The sequence below is a fragment of the Setaria italica genome, chromosome V (genome assembly GCF_000263155.2).
Source record: "Setaria italica strain Yugu1 chromosome V, Setaria_italica_v2.0, whole genome shotgun sequence".
In the NCBI taxonomy this organism is placed as follows: Eukaryota; Viridiplantae; Streptophyta; class Magnoliopsida; order Poales; family Poaceae; genus Setaria; species Setaria italica.
This window is the reverse complement of record NC_028454.1, coordinates 32,295,263-32,312,157: the sequence shown is the minus strand read 5'-3', so window position 1 is coordinate 32,312,157 and position 16,895 is coordinate 32,295,263. Positions and strand designations below refer to the sequence as shown.

Below are 16,895 nucleotides of genomic sequence, written 5' to 3'. Positions count from 1 at the left end.
CACAAGCGTCGCAAGTCTGGTTGGCTTGCATACGCAGATACGCTATCAGAAAGACGCAAGAACTGGCCTAGGTAGCTTGGCCTCGTCGCTGATGGCGGCCGGCGGCGCTGCGCTTGATTGCCGTCCCTACGAAGTTGCAACGCGCCGACCGGACAGGCCTCTGGGCCTCGTACCACAGTTCTCACAGGTACTATCGCAGCATGTAGCGGGGTGCGCCGCCGCCGGCGACCGGCCCCGGCGGTTTTACACCCTAGCTATTGAACTCGGCGGCGGGATGCTCTACTGGGCCGAGCGCGCATTGAAGCCCACCAACACACCCAGGAGGCCTAGCGGTACTAATTGTGCAATGTGCGGCCCAGACACGTGTGGAATCCCACCACCACACGCACTTGTTCGAATACAACGTGACGACACAGTTAAATTACTCTCTTAGCTAGGCTGGACTTAAAATGCGTCGGAACACGTAGAATACTACCTGCCAGTTTGAGCTCTGGACGCAGCCGGATCCCATGGACGACCACGCCGGCGATGGCGTCGATCGGATCAGCGCCCTCCCCGTCGACCTGCTGCACGTCATCCTCGCCCGCCTGCGCAGAGCGCAGGAGGTCACGCGCACGGCCGCGCTCTCCCGGCGATGGCGCCGCGTGTTGCCGGCCGGGGACCTCTCGCTCGTGGACGACGAGCCGGAATACCGCCTCAGGCAGGTCGCGCGAGACGGCACATTCGTCGGCGGCTTCCTGGACTGAGTGCTCTCCCAGCGCGGCGACACCGACATGGACTCTCTCCTCATCTCCATGAAGAGAGGGGACTGCCCCCGTCCCGACCAGATCGACGCGTGGATCCGCTACGGCACGCAACGCGTGGTCGGAGACTTCTACCTTCGCGTCGCGATGGGGTCGGAGGAGCCATATCTGACCGCCGTCAAGTTGCCCGAGCACGGAAGGCCCGGTTCCATCTCGCTGCATCTTTCTTGCCATGGAATCCAATTCCCGCCGGCGGCTGTGGCGAGGTACGAGGCGCTGACGGCGCTCTCGCTCGAGGACGTGTCGTTCGCCGAGGACAAGGAAGGGCGTGGCCTCAGCGGCTTCGTCTCGTCGTCGTCCTGCTGCCCTCGCCTCCGTACCCTTTACATGAACAACATCATGTCAGGACCATGTTCATGGAAGCGAAGTCTATTCCGGAGCGTCAGCTCGTGGCAAGCATATCGTCGCTACTCCTGAGGTTCCCTGGCCTGAGGTCACTGAGGAGGTGGAGATTAGTGGATTCACAGGAGCGGACGAGGAGAGATGGACCTCGTGACACTGATATTTAAGATCTCACCTTCAGTCGAGAGCATGACTCTAGATGCCAACGCATCACAAACTGATGGACGTCTCTTCTAGTGATAGGGGGCATTGGCATTTTGGGAAGAGTGTCTGCACTTGGGATGTGATACGCAACAGAGAACATATTGCTGGTGCAAAGTGGAGGTAACACAACCATTTTGTCGTAGAATCTAAATTTACTTATTCAGCGGAGCCTCATTGTTGTTCCACACCTTTTGTTACGTGATTCGTTAAAAATTACACTCCCTCCATTCCAAAATATACATAGTTTTAGCTTTTTCTAAATACATACTTTGCAAAATCTATATAGCTAGAAAGTGAAAAATATACGTTGTTATGTAATTTTACTATGATACACTACAAAATCTATGTAACTAGAAAATGAAAACGACCTACATTTTGAAACGAGAAGTATTAAATTACTATTCTCGTTTTCAAAAATCATGATTTGACTTTGAATGCACCAACCAATTATTCATCCAGAATCTATAATAACCTAGTGTTCCTCGCAAAAAGCATATATCTTTTATCTGTTGTTAGAAACCAACACGAGTTTCCAGGGGACGGTAGGCTGTTTTATAGGCCTTGCGTTCGAGAGTTGAATTGACACGAATTTTATCATGGTTTGGGCCGCGAGGCACCCTACATCTAGTCGGTGAGCCCCCCGAGCCTCTTAGCGAGAGGTCTCACGGAATCACCTTTTGTGAATGTGTGTATTCAATTATGAAGTGATCCCTCGTGGAGGGTTACATGCGGCGGCGGGGGTAGTGTCTTGGAGATCAGTGTGCATTTCTCTATTAATTTGATTGATCACTATTCTGTTGATGATGACTAATGTAGTTTTCGTGGCTGTAATAGCTAGATAGGCATGACCATTTCAGAATTTTAGCCGCCTATTCCCTTTTAACCATTTCTAGTAGATATTCTATTATAAAAATTATAATTTCAGAATATGTCAATGTAGATTTATTTTTCTTTGGGAAGCAATAAAATCATAATGTTGATAAGACTTAGTTGATGCCTTTACAGTATACTGAAAGCTGGAAAAAAAATGAAATACCAGAAATTATATATGTATGCTAATTTATTGGGTCGCTAAACTACGTAATTGCCTTTGGTAGAATTTTTCGGTCCGGTGAGGGTTCTAATCACCCATTTCTGACACCCGGGTTGTGGGACTTGGGCCAATGCTGACATGTTGCTGCTTGCAGTCCAAAGTACTCCCTCTGTTCCGTTTTATATAGGTCGTTCTGACCAGTTTCGGAAAAATTAAGAAAACTAACAAAAGGTCAAATATACCCTCAATTATACCATCCAGCTGTACAAGCACATGTACCCGTGCCCCCAACCCTCCCATCTCCCACGCACGCTGTCGTTGTCAAGATTTGCGGATCAAGACTCTAGACTAGTAAATTTCTTTTATGCGCGTAAGGCTTCAGATGGTGGCGTGGGAGACACGGGGTTAGACTGGTTCGGGCAAAAGGAGGCCCTACGTCCAGTATCGAGGCTGCTCATGTTACCCACGCGGGGCTCTGTAGTAGGGGTTACAGATGTGCAAGAGAGGGAACTGATCCCAGGTCTCTTGGGTGTGCACTGATGCTCTAAGTGGGTGTGAGTGTGTTCTGTTGGCCTGGAAGTCTCCCTTGTCTCCAGGTCCCCGATTCTCCTTTTATAGCGTAAGGAGACCACCGGGGTTACAGGCGAGACCGAGAGTAGGGAGGAGTAAAAAGATAAACAATAGCTAAGTAAAATACAACATAAGGAGATGATCCAAGTTCCAGGACCGCCGCCCCTCGCTCTGGCCTCCGGCTCCTGTCAGCGCGTCCGCCGGAATAGGGCGGCTGCCTCCAGGTCCTGTCGATGATCTCCCTGATGGCCGCTGTCGCCAGGCATGATGATGATGTTCAGTCGTGGCATCTGTGCCCGTCGGGGAGGACGGCTGGTCCTATTATCTCGCTGATGACCCGTGGGATGCGGACGTCGCGTCCCTGGCGCCGGAAGCGCGGGGCGCGAGAACGGGCGGAACGGCCTCCTGTGCCGAGCGGCGCAGGCCATGAGTACCCTATAGCGAATCGGAGGGAGCCGTGGCTGCTGTAGCTCGCGCCGCACGGTCGTGCATGGATACTTGTGTCGGGTCGCGTTGGGAGCGCCAACTCCTTTCTACACGCCAGGACCACGACGCATTTATGGCGAGGTCGATAGGGGGACCCACGAGATCGTCATCCTGATCCTCCAGTCCGCGCCCGAGGTGAATATTCGTCTTGTGGTGGGGGTCGGGCGCTCCTGACCCCGGTCCCCTGGGTCGGGTGAGGCGGAGCTTAGTCTTCTAGGGGTCGGGAGCGTCCGACCCCGGGACTTCGGGTCGGGCGAGGCGGAGTTTAGTCTTCTAGGGGTTGGGAGCGTCCGACCCCGGGACTCCGGGTCGGGCGAGGTGGAATTTAGTCTTCGAGGGGTCGGGCGCTCCCGACCCTGGGACTGCGGTCGGGCGAGGCGGAGTCCCGCCATCGAGGGGTCGGGATTGTCTGACCCCGGGGCCCTGGGTCGGGCGAGACGGAGTGGGATGTTCTCTGCCTCTACTGGGTTGGCGGTAATCGTAATTACCGCAGGTGGGCCTGGGCCTTCATGACTGTTGCTTTAAGCGGCATTAGGAAGTCGTTAATATTCCCCCCAACACACGCTAGCTAGCAATTTGAATTTTGAACCCATCGACCCTCCACCTGCTGCGATCCAGACGCAAGCGGCGACCTCTCGTCGATCGCTGCTTCCCGACCAGCCGGCCGGCCGGACTCCCCGGCAAGCAAGTTCCTGCACACGTGACCTCCGGCAAGCAAGCTCCTGGATGTGCGGCCTCTACCAAGCAAGCAAGCTCCAACACGAGCGATCTCTGCAAAACTCCTGGACGTGTCTCTAGCAAACGAGCAGCTCCAACACTTGAGATCTATGGCCAGCCCGAGCTTGCTTCAATCTATCTGCAGCAACAAGTTGGCAATTACATATGCATACTCTTCTGGACCTCAACTCTACTATTCTAGAAGAATTAGTACCTGCTGGAGGCGAGGTATTATCTGATGAGGAAGATGATGCTCCCGCTGAAGCTGTAGGTACAAGATCCATACTCCATTTAGAGTAGCCATATGTGGAACAAGAGATTTAGCGCATCCCTTGATTGCCCACTTTGATAATCTACAAATCAAGGTGTTGCTCCTGCTGAAGGTGCAGATACAACTTTGCATACTTGGAGTATTTGTTTTTTTAACATGCAATCAGAAAGTACTCAGTTTGAAGCTAACACAAAAAACATGCTAAATCAACCCTTGATTGCCAAGTTTTCATCACTAGAAGTAGAATAAATTTAAAAATAAATAAAGAAATTAAGTGTGTCATCTGATTCAATCTAATTGTCTTATCCCATTGTTATCCTTGTAGGTGTTCATCTAGAAGTAGGTTTTCTTCTGAACATCAACTCTACTCCCCCAGCAGAACTAGTTGGTGAAATCATACCTGGAGAAGTTGAGGATATAGCTGATGAGGAAAATGATGCTATGGCTCAGGATGAAGGCATTATTCTTGCTCAAGATGAAGAAGCCAATGTTCTCGTTGAAGGTGCAGGTACAACATGAGTATAAGACACATATTCATTAGATATTTATCAGACATTTGAATAGAGATAAACATGGAGTAAGAGACATAGATTCATAAATGCAACATATATATTTGTTTTTTAGTTTGATGCATATAAAGAAACTTGCTACTCCTTGTAGGTGTTCATCTAGAAGTAGGTTTTCTTTTGGATATCAACTCTACTCCCCCAGCAGAACTAGGTGGTGAAATCATACCCGGAGAAGTTGAGGATGTAGCTGCCGAGGAAATTGATGCTATGGCTCAGGATGAAGGTATTGTTCCTGCTCAAGATGAAGAAGCCAATGCTCTCGTTGAAGGTGCAGGTACAACATGAGTATAAGACACATATTCATTAGATATTTATCAGACATTTGAATAGAGATAAACATGGAGTAAGAGACATAGATTCATAAATGCAACATATATATTTGTTTTTTAGTTTGATGCATCTAAAGAAACTTGCTACTCCTTGCAGGTGTGCAACAACCACAGTGAGGTTAAGAAAATGTCTAACAAATGCCCAAAGATATGCTGCTTACACATCATTGCATGCAAAGAGTAAAAATGGGAAATTACCAAAGACTACAACAAAGGAAGTTGCTGCATTCTTTCAGATACAAATTTGAGTTATTCAAAAGATTTGGAAGACTGCAAGGGAGCAAATTGCACTTGGGCTGGAAATTGATGTGTCTAACAAAAGAACTGGCCGATGCGGTCGCAAGAAAGTTGAACTTGAGCTCTCTAGAATGGCCACAATCCCACTAAATAGAAGATCCACCTTAAGATCACTAGCTAAGTCACTAGAAGTTGGTATTTCGACATTACACAGGAAGTTCAAGTTAGGCTTGATAAGATGCCACTCCAATACATTGAAGCCACACTTGAAAGAGAGAAATAAGAGGGAGAGGCTCCAGTTTTGCATTTCAATGATAGATAAGGAAACTCTAGGGGATGCTCAACCTAAATTCATTGACATGCAAAATATACTCCACATGGATGAGAAATGGTATTATATGACCAAAAAAACAAGGAAATACTACCTCCTACCAGAAGAAGATGACCCTGAACGTACTATTCAGAACAAGAATAGCATTGGCAAAGTCATGCTTCTGACAGTTGTGGCGAGGCCTAGACGTAATGCTGAAGGGATTGTGACATTTTCTGGAAAGATTGGTGTATGGGCATTTGTAAAAGAGGTGCCTGCAGCTAGAAGGAGCCATAATAGGGAGAGAGGAACCTTGGAAACAAAGTCAATCATAGTCAACAGGGAGGTGATGAGGCAATATCTAATTGAAAAAGTTATCCCAGCAATCAAATCAGTGTGGCCGCAGGATGCTATTCATGAGACTATTTACATCCAACAGGACAACGCAAGAACACATGTTAGTCTAAATGACCCAGCCTTCCTTCAAGCTGTGGTGGCTACAGGGCTAGATATCCGATTGATGCAACAACCACCTAACTCCCCAGACATGAATGTACTAGACCTAGGTTTCTTTAGATCCCTCCAGTCTTTAACTGATTCCAGAAACCCTACAACTATTGAAGAGCTAATTCAAGGTGTGGAGGAAGAGTATGAAGCATATGATGTGGAAAATCTAAATAGTGTTCCTAAGTCTCCAGATGTGCATGAAGGAGGTGATGAAGATTGGAGGAGGAAATAGGTACAAAAATCCACATATGAACAAGAAAAGGCTAGAAAGAGAAGGGAGGCTACCTCATCGATTGTCATGTGATAAAGATCTCTATGATAGTGCACTAGCAAATCTAGCTCTTTATGGTTGAGCGTGATATTATTGTGTTGTAATGTTAATAGTGTGGAGTATTACTGTGTTTAAGCAAATCTAGACTTGTGTGGAGTACTGATTTGAGAACATAGCTTGTGTGGAGTATGTTTCCATAGACTGATTTGAGAACACAATAGTTTTCTTGACAATGTGCCACTTAAGACAATGTACCTGTTGTCCATACCAAGACCCCATCGACCATATAACCTGGAGTCATAACCGTTACTGCCATAAGGAAGACCAATTTTTATTAAGTTCCCATACTGGGTGTAAACTGTTCTAAGAAAGATCATAGATGCCATAATCAACTCAAGTATGAAGGGCAAAGGTAAAACTTTGTAAACTGCTTGATCAGGAAGCACATATTTCTTATATTTGAAAGCACAATATGTCCTTGAATTGTTTAAAGAAAAATGAAATTCTACAGAAGATTATGCTCCCCATCTGGTTAGACTAATAAGTGTCATGAAATGTGAAATGAGATTTATCCTATTGTGACTCTGAAACAGTGGAGTATTAGCCTAGCAGGAAACATATGGATAAGCAGAAGAAGTGCATAGATGACACAGCTGTCGGGACTACTCCCCGGACCCACGAGTAGGCCTTGGGCGGCCCACTAAGGGACGTACTCGGACGTGATCAGAACAAGGATGGGCATATCCTACTCGGACTAGTCTTGTATGTTTATGGAAAACTACTCAGACGATACCGAGTAGAACTCTGTAATAGTACCTGACTAGGACTCAGACTTGTAACCCTGCCCTCCCGGGTATATAAGGCCAGGCAGGGACCCCCCTCAAGACAGATCCCTCAGGACCAGAACATACATCAATACAAACCAACACACAGGACGCAGGGTATTACGCGATCAAGCGGCCCGAACCTGTCTAAATCGTGTTCCTTGCGTCACCATTGATTCCTTGATTCTCGACAACCCTTACCGCATAAAAGACCACCTAGGGTACCCCCTAGGCGGGTTGCCGGTCTAAAACACCGACAACATCTTTGTATTCTTAACAATACTATCACTAAATTTAGTCTGAACTCACCATCCGTGGAGCCGTGGAGCTCTTTGTCTGATTTCTTGCTAAGGAACCATTAGCATTGAAAGTCAAGGTCAGCATATGATTAGTTGTAGTTGATCTTTGCTGTCCATTTGCATAAGCAGAGCCATCATACCATGCAAAATACTTCCTACATTAGACAATAGACATGACAGTACAGCTATCACCTAGCAGCAGACAATAATAGCAAGCATTTTGACCATTTCTATATTAAGAATATGCTGCATGATACAAATAGTCATTGGAAGCATCAGATGACAAGTTGAAGGAAAAGATCTGCTAGGATTACTTACTGGGGCAATCTCCACTCCGTCTTGATTTAGATATCTAGGATAATCATCCCACTCGTTCATGGAACCGTCGTAGCCTGTAAGACATGAGACAACACCAGTTCTGTCATCTAAATCACAGAACTCTCAAACAAAGAAGTAATCAAGCCTACAGTCTGGTACACCACTAGGAAGACGACACCAGCAAACAACTTACCAAGATACTCTTGCTAGATAGGAAAAGGGCACCATAAGAATTTTTTACACGGTCCCTTACTCACCTCCATAGTAATACGCTGGCAGATAGAATAGGTTGGGATGAAAGCTTCTGTTTCATCCCTACCTTCTTGGCACCGGCAGGCTCTGAGGCATCCGCCGCCTTGGGCTGCGAATCCAGCGACAGCTTCTGTAGCAGATCCATGGTTTCTTCGCGCGGCAAATCGGAGAATTAAGGCATCACAAGGGCGTAATCAGATCACAGAGCTTGCAAGCTACTAAATCCAAGCAAGCACTAGCAATAAACCCAATCGCAAAACTACGAAAAAAAATAATCTTTATTGCTCCTGCAGCTTCCAACCAATAGGTAAAAGGCTAAGGACAGTAAAAACGCATCGATCTGTACAACCGAAGCGAAGGAGCCGGCAAGGACAGACAAGAGCACCGGACAGGGTGTCGGGCGACCAGGCGGTGCCGGCACAGCTGGCACAGCAGAGCACGCACCACCCAACCAAGCAGCCAAACCCTCCCAAAGGCAAAACCTCTCAAGCAAGTACTCCGTGACAGGGATGGCTGCAGGAGCCATAGCGGCAGCGGCAGAAGCGGCCGGCGCCGGCGCGGCGGGCGCTGGGGCCGAGGGCGGCGTGACGGCGGGCGCTGCTATCGATGCCTCAGATCTACCTGCTGGAGGACACTGGTCGAGGATTGAATCGAATCCGAGTGGTGGAGAAGGTGGGGGCGACAGAGGTGTGCGGGGTTGCCTTCCGGTGTGATGCGATGTCGGAGGAGAGAGCGCGAGGGTATTTTCGGAAAATAAAAGAACGGAGTGAACTGCGGGAGGCGAGGACTATCTACAATTTGACAATTTTATTGGGGTTCAGGACGAACTATAAAACGGAACAGAGGGAGTACTTGTTTAAAAATCATTAGCCAACCATTTTTTCAGATAATGGTATTATTCAGACAGCGATATCTGCCCTGTAGTTATTAGACTTAACATGGAAAATGTTTTGCGGTAGGTATGAACTTCGCTAGTAAATAACTTGAATCTTCTGTCCACTGTTGGGACATAGGTAGGTATGAACTTCGCTAGTAAACAACTTGAATCTTCTGTCCACTGTTGGGACATAAGAACCCACAACTTCCATTCAGAAGATTAAAGATCCAGCTCAAGTTTATTCAACAATGCATGGCTTTATTCCTAAAACTGCAGTAATATTTTTATTTAAATTGATTGTAATTCATCACTGCTCCCATTTGCAGGAAAACCTGCTTCTATACGCTATGGTACTGGTGCAATTTCTGGCTACTTCAGCCTGAACAGTGTGAAAATTGGTGATGTAGTTGTGAGAAATCAGGCACATTCCTATCACCACGTGTTGTACACTTTTTTCTATCTTATCTCTGTTCGTGTACAATTTTTCTAGAATATTTGAGTTTTATTGGGTTGTTCTGTTAGGATTTCATTGAAGCTACAAGAGAGCCAGGTATTACTTTCATGGTTGCAAAATTCGGCGACATTCTTGGGCTTGGATTTAAGGAAATCTCGGTTGGAGCTGCTGCACCTGTCTGGTGAGCAAGTCTTGTTGGCGATCAAATGTGTTCCTTTTTGATAATGGTAACGTGTATTATATGGTAATTAGATCCAAACATGGTCACACCTGATTTTCATTAATGGTCTAATTTTGGCGTTTTGCTAATGTATTGTACTGCAAAATGGTAACAATTATGTCTTATATATTTTGCACTTCCCTTTTCTGAAGCAGATAATCATATTTACCTCAAACAAATTTATAGGTACAACATGGTTAAACAGGGTCTTGTTGGTGACCCTGTTTTTTCATTCTGGTTCAACCGACACACTGGTGAAGGGCAGGGAGGTGAAATTGTGTTTGGAGGAATTGATCCTAATCGCTACAAGGGAAACCATACATATGTTCCTGTCACTAGGAAGGGATACTGGTAGGTTAACATCCCTTTTCAGTTAGTTGAGTCATAATTATTACATTTTCAAATGTATATCCACTGGTATCTGGAATGTTTTTGTGCTGAGTCTGCTGTCAAAGTCTTATTCCATGAATTAACATATCACTTACTTCCTGCAGTTTGATATGGGTGATGTCCTGATTGGAGGAAAGTCCACAGGTAATGGTTTATCATTGACCAATATGCCCGGATCTAAATGGAATATGTTCTACTCATTTTTGCAATGCCTCTGTGTTATTAGGATTCTGCGCTTCGGGCTGTGCAGCAATAGCAGATTCTGGAACATCGTTGCTTACTGGACCCAAAGTATGTTATGAATTTTATTTTTTACATTGTCCAAAAGTCCCCATTTCAAAAAACACATTGTCCAAAAGCAAGGAACGTGGGTGTATTGGATCTAATCCTGGTGGTTGTTACGATTGACTTATTTCCAAGTTCTGGCACCTATGGAAATTATAAGACTTGCATTTTTGCTATTAATATATATAGTAACCAAAGTGACAAAGTAATTTCCAAACAATTCGGCCTCTATGCTTTCTGCTTAAGTTTTACTCTTTCGGCAAATAGAGTTTGCAACTGTAACAGATAAAGGAAAAACTTAACGTGCGCCCAGTAGGTACATTGTCATATTGGTGAGTTGATGTGCCATATCTTATTAAGTCTGGTATTTCTACCCTGGCAGGTGTATTGCATTTTTAATCTAATATTGATGTGTCCTAATGAATCTATATGGATATGCAGGCCAATATTACTCAGATAAATGAAAAGATTGGTGCTGCTGGGGTAGTCAGTCAAGAATGCAAGTCCATTGTTTCTCAGTATGGGCAACAGATCATAGATCAGTTGCTATCGGAGGTTTGCACAATCCTAAAGCATGGACCCTCAAATTCGTCGCATTCTAGTTTTATTACTCATATATTAGATATGTGAGAAATTTGTTGTGTTCTAGCCTACCCAACTTTCTTAGGGGAGTTGGGACTAAAAGGCTTTGCTGTTGTTGCTGTTGTTTTATAACATGAGAAAGAGTGCTGAATTTTATCTGGGATCATGATGCAGACACAACCGTCAAAGATATGCTCTTCAGTTGGTCTATGTACAGTTGATGGAGCTCATGGAGTTAGGTATGAGTTGTAGATTTAATATAAATGTATATCATAACATTTCACAATTCTGCAAGCAGTGATTACTTGAATGTGAGTGCTTATATTACTAGTGCTGACTAAATAAGCTAGCTTATTATGAAATGGGTGAACAGCATGAAGTTAGTTTTCCATCTATTTCTAAGCTTTCATATTATTTGTATATGTCTTGATAGTTGAGACTGTTACTTATGATGCCCCGTGCAATGTTAGCAGTGCTGGTATTCGAAGCGTGGTAGATGATGAAACTGGGGAATCAAATGATCTCCTCAATGAAGCTACATGCAATGCCTGTGAAACGGCTGTTGTATGGATACAAAGCCAGCTTGCACAGAACCAAACTTAGGATCTAGTGTTGCAGTACATTAATCAAGTAAGCTTCTGTTATACCAATGTAAGAATTTTTCTTAAATACAAGTTTTACAAATGTTGCGAAACTAGTTCAACTCTGCAGCTGTGTGAAAGGCTTCCTAGTCCTATGGGAGAATCATCTGTGGACTGTAGTAAAGTTGCATCAATGCCTGACATTGCCTTTACCATTGGGGGTAGAAAGTTCGCACTCAAACCAGAACAAGTATTGCATCTTCTCTCTGGATGTTATCTTGTTTGTTTCTTCTGTGTAAATTGCATCTAGTTTAGTCATCAAGCTTAGCAAGCATCCTTTTTTAAATTTAAATTTTAGATCTTTCCACTAACTTCTGGGTATTGAATCATGAAATGAGATGTTCTTGCTCCTATTCTACTGTTAAGTAAATAAGAACGCTAAAAGTACTCTTTTCATGAACCGGAGGTCCTCCAAGTTTTTATACATCGGTTTTTCATAAAGCATTCTCATATAGGCATGCTAGATTATACTAATATTATAAATGTAAGATTTTAATACTCTACTGAATCATGCTATTTCATGTATAATTTAGTTGATATCTTTTGATACTTTCATTCTATTTTCAGAAAATTGATTTTCATTTGTACTATTCAGTATATCCTGAAGGTTGGTGAAGTACCTGCCGCTCTGTGGTTTCACAGCTATGGACATTCCTCCTCCTCGTGGTCCTCTCTGGTAAATTATGCCCCTTTAAGGTTCTTGCAAAATTTCCTCACCCAAAACAAATACCAGAGTCATCATTGAACATAATTGTTTTGAAATTATTTGACATGTAACAAACGGAAACTTGCTTTTTAGAATTTAAAAACTAAAGGTGTGCTCAAGTTTGTCTTTTGCCGGATTAGCTTCCAATCTTTGTCGTGCTAACTGAATAACATTTCTACTAAAACTACTACTACAATAAAAAGAGAGCTTATTTTATTCCTCAGTCTGATAATAAGAACTCGATAACACAGGATCTTGGGAGATATATTCATGGGAGCCTACCACGCCGTCTTTGACTATGGCAACCAGAAGGTTGGCTTCGCAGAGGCGGCATGATGCACCCTCTGAGACGATCGGACGAACAACACAACATTTGCATTTCGGCTCGGGGCGTGATGTCATGCAAGCAAGCATATATGTACTTTGCATGCTCAATAATGCTGGTCTAATCTGAGATGAGAAGCTTGTCTGTTTCAATTGGCTAATATATATATCAAGGCAGGGTTTCAAGCTGATTAGTCGTTGTTGTGATGTTTGTGCTGGGCTCTAGTAGAAATGTAGAATATTAGATAGGCAACATGTACACGATAAGAGAGATTGAGGTTCAGCACTAGAGGCAACGTGTTCTGCGTTCGAGCAAAATTTAGACCTTGCAGCAGCGCTAACTTGCTATGGCACTTGGCGTGCAGGTCTGCGGCGCTGGCAATTCACCTTCCGTTAAGCGCGCAGCACCTAGTCCACACACACATAGATCAAGCACGTGTTGCGGTGTAAAGTCAACAGAAACAGTAACAGTTGCTAGCTAAAGCACGCCGCCGAGCTAGCTGGAGAACAGCAACGCAAGATTCAGAGAGGGTATCGGAGGTAGACAGGAGCAACAGGCAAAGGGGTCAGGAGATTAGGGTTCATGTTTTTCGTTGCGTTCTTAGTCTTTATGCCATCACATGCCGACGGACGGCCCAATAGTTGCACGGCCTTCAGGCCAATAAACGACTCTTACGACACGTACTCTACATAATATCAATAGCTATACTAGCTTATAGTCTATAGATAATAGCAAGTTCTGATGACGGTTGATAGGATTCTAGATAAGGACAGTCTTCTCTGGACGATCAGCGCGTGAAGAGAGGACTGGGCTGACGCCGCCCATTGGCTTGCCTCCGTCTCCGTAGCCTAACATAGCACGATATTTGGAAGTGCACATCTTAGATAATAGATGCGGGCATGTTGTTCAAAAGAATTAGTTTAGGAGCAAAATGCTCACCGTCATCGTGATGATCCACACAGAACAGGTGCACAAAGATTTGCACATCAAGAAAGCAAAGCAGGAATCCGAAAGCTCTTGAATTGCAACTGCATTTCACAGACGTGAAAAAACACGTCAGTCATCAGACACAGACATGCACGTTTGTAGCTCAGATCAACAGTAGTGAGAAATGGGATGCAGATTTTACCATCGGCATCAGGAGAGGTGGGCGCAAAGCACGTAGCACCGGCCTTGCGCACTAGGCGAATGAAACAGCGGGGTGAAGCACCGCCTGGTTCTTCCCCATTCTAGTGGTAGTCCCTCAACTTTTTCAAGGCTGCAGTAAACATAAACACACCGATCATCACGACAGTAAAGCAAGCATTGTGCATGCAGACAGAGAGAAAGAGAGAGAGAGAGGTATTTGGACGTGCACATCTTAGATAATAGATGCGGGCATGTTGCTCAAAGGAATTAGTTTAGGAGCCAAATGCTTCACTGTCGTCATGATGATCCACGGAACAAGTGCGCAGAGCTTTCCACACCAAGAAAGCAAAGCAGGAATCTAAAAGCTCCTGAATTGCAACTGCATTTCACAAACGCGAAAGAAAACATCAGTCATCAGACACACACTTGCACATTTGTTGCTCAAATCAGCAGGAGTGGGAAATGGGATGCAGATTTTACCAACGGCATCAGGAGAGCTGGGCGCAAAGCACGTAGCACTGGCCTTGCACACCAGGCGAATAAAACAGCGGCATGAAGTGTCGCCTGGTTCTTCCCCATCCTGGTGGTAGTCCCTCAACATTCGAGGCTGCAGTAAATATAAACACACCGATCATCAGGATAGTAAAGCAAGCATTGTGCATGCAGACAGAGAGAAAGAGAGAGAGAGGTATTTGGACGTGCACATCTTAGATAATAGATGCGGGCATGTTATTCAAAGAAATTAGTTTAGGAGCAAAATGCTCATCGTCATCGTGATGATCCATGGAACAGGTGCGCAAAGCATTCCACACCAAGAAAGCGAAGCAGGAATCTGAAAGCTCCTGAATTGCAACTGAATTTCACAGACGTGAAACAACACATCAGTCTATAGACACACACATGCACGTTTGTAGCTCAAATCAGCAGCAGTGGGAATTGGGATGCAGATTTTACCAACAGCATCAGGAGAGCTAGGCGCAAAACACGTAGCACTAGCCTTGCGCACCAGGCGAATAAAACAGCGGGATGATGCGCCGCCTGGTTCTTCTGGTGGTAGTCCCTCAGCTTTTCCGAGGCTGCAGTAAACATAAACACACCGATTATCAGGACAGTAAAGCAAGCATTGTGCATGCAGATGGAGAGAGAGAGAGAGAGAGAGAGAGAGAGAGAGAGGTATTTGGACGTGCACATCTTAGATAATAGATGCGGGCATGTTGCTCAAAGGAATTAGTTTAGGAGCAAAATGCTCACCGTCGTCGTGATGATCCACGGAACAGGTGCGCAAAACTTTCCACACCAAGAAAGCAAAGTAGGAATCTGAAAGCTCCTGAATTGCAACTGCATTTCACAGATGTGAAAGAAAACATCAGTCATCACACACACACCTACACGTTTGTTTCTCAAATCAGCAGCAGTGGGAATTGGGATGCAGATTTTACCAACGGCATCAGGAGAGCTGGGCGCAAAGCACGTAGCACTGGCCTTGCGCACCAGACGAATAAAACAGAGGGATGAAACGCCGCCTGGTTCTTCCCCATCCTGGTGGTAGTCCCTCAGCTTTTCCGAGGCTGCAGTAAACATAAACACACCGATCATCAGGATAGTAAAGCAAGCATTGTGCATGCAGACGGAGAGAGAGAGAGAGGTATTTGGACGTGCACATCTTAGATAATAGATGCGGGCATGTTGCTCAAAGGAATTAGTTTAGGAGCAAAATGCTCACCGTCGTCGTGATGATCCACGGAACAGGTGCACAAAGCTTTCCACACCAAGAAAGCGAAGTAGGAATCTGAAAGCTCCTGAATTGCAACTGCATTTCACAGACGCAAAACAACACATCAGTCATCAGACACACACCTGCACGTTTGTAGCTCACTGCACGTACTGCTTCCTCCCTCCAAAGCTGTCGTAGCTGTTCACAAGGCTCAGTATCATCTTAATCCCATGCTTCCTAGCCTCAGATAGAACGAAATCCAACCCCTGAATGCACACCAGAGAATAAATGCATCAGCACACAAACAGAGCAAAGAAAGCAAGGACATCTCGAGAAACGGAGCCCGTTGGCGCAGAGGGGAGTGACAGTCAAGTGTGGCTAAGGACCTGGAAGGTGGTCTCGTTGTAGCGGCCGGGGGAGTACTGCAGGGCATTGCTGCCACCGTCGCTGAACGCCCACGTCCTGGTCACGGTGAGGCCGGCGCCGGCGGCCTGGCTGAGCGCCGAGGTGACCTTGCCCCTTTGGGCAGGGTCGGCGCCGAAGGACATGAGCCAGCAGGCGTTGAACCCGTTGGCGAAGAACGGGTTGCCGTTGAGCACAAAGCGGTAGCCCTGGACCCTCACGAACCCGTCTCCCCTGGCATCTGCTCCTTGATGGCCTCCATGGATGCACAAGAGCAGAAGCAGAGCAAGAGCTCCACGAAGCCTCACTCTTCCTCTATGGACTCAGGCTCTGTGTGTCGTTGCCTCTCTCTATCTCTCTTCTTGGATGGCCAGCAATGGTGATGAGGTGAGGTGAGGAAGAAGAATGCAACTGTAAAAGGAGGAGACGCTGAGCTGCCAACCGTCATTTAAATAGACCACAAGGCTTGGTTAGTTGGTTTCAGTACATTTGTTGGTGGTAACTGGTAAACAGCATCACTGGCAAAACGGTCTGTGAGGTAGGCCCGCTTGTCAGTGGGTGCCCATCTTGCAAAATGCAAATGGCGGCAGTAGAAAGCTGGCAAATAGTATAGTCAGTGGAGAGGGAGAAGAGAGCACTAACTCTGTCGGTTCCGGCGCTTGAAGGCAAGAAGTTTTTGTTCTAGTTTGCGGACACCCCACCTGGGCGTTGGGAACATGAACATGATGGGGTTTTGATGGTACGGCTGCATTGATAGGGTTTTGCCGAATCCATCTCGAGACCCATGATGGAGTGACAAACCGCAACTGAATTTAGGGACCCCCGCTTG

General features: G+C 45.8%; 1 protein-coding gene, 1 long non-coding RNA gene and 1 pseudogene across 3 annotated transcripts; 1 reads left to right on the top strand and 2 right to left on the bottom strand.

The window, feature by feature from the left end:
• Positions 1-3,920: 3,920 nt before the first annotated feature.
• Positions 3,921-7,916, bottom strand: LOC111257266. 2 transcript variants are annotated; one of them, XR_002677690.1, is made up of 3 exons: positions 7,783-7,916; positions 4,370-5,227; positions 3,921-4,294 (listed from the first exon to the last, which is right to left on the bottom strand). It is a non-coding gene; the product is annotated as an uncharacterized LOC111257266 (long non-coding RNA). The 2 variants fall into 2 exon arrangements; XR_002677689.1 differs by lacking the exon at positions 7,783-7,916 and having other exon boundaries at positions 4,370-4,508; positions 4,827-7,298.
• Positions 7,917-8,851: 935 nt separating this feature from the next.
• LOC101784614 lies at positions 8,852-12,950 on the top strand (annotated as a pseudogene).
• A 434-nt stretch (positions 12,951-13,384) lies between these two features.
• Positions 13,385-16,388, bottom strand: LOC101770861. The gene is made up of 9 exons (XM_012845809.2): positions 16,051-16,388; positions 15,836-15,930; positions 15,674-15,760; positions 14,905-15,026; positions 14,431-14,803; positions 14,180-14,329; positions 13,952-14,080; positions 13,762-13,850; positions 13,385-13,670 (listed from the first exon to the last, which is right to left on the bottom strand). Exons 1-5 carry the CDS (start codon positions 16,210-16,212, stop codon positions 14,658-14,660), a joined length of 612 nt encoding a protein of 203 aa, XP_012701263.1. The 5' UTR covers positions 16,213-16,388; the 3' UTR covers positions 13,385-13,670; positions 13,762-13,850; positions 13,952-14,080; positions 14,180-14,329; positions 14,431-14,657.
• Positions 16,389-16,895: the final 507 nt, after the last annotated feature.

What these genes read in the sequence shown, in the direction of transcription:
- LOC101770861 (XM_012845809.2), bottom strand. Translation starts at nt 16,212, where the DNA reads ATGTCCTTCGGCGCCGACCCTGCCCAAAGGGGCAAGGTCACCTCGGCG. An exon ending in AGCTTTGGAGGGAGGAAGCA is followed by an intron (nt 15,761 to 15,835) that starts GTACGTGCAGTG and finishes TGTGAAATGCAG; the next exon opens with TTGCAATTCAGGAGCTTTCA. An exon ending in TAGCTCTCCTGATGCTGTTG is followed by an intron (nt 14,804 to 14,904) that starts GTAAAATCTGCA and finishes TGTGAAATTCAG; the next exon opens with TTGCAATTCAGGAGCTTTCA.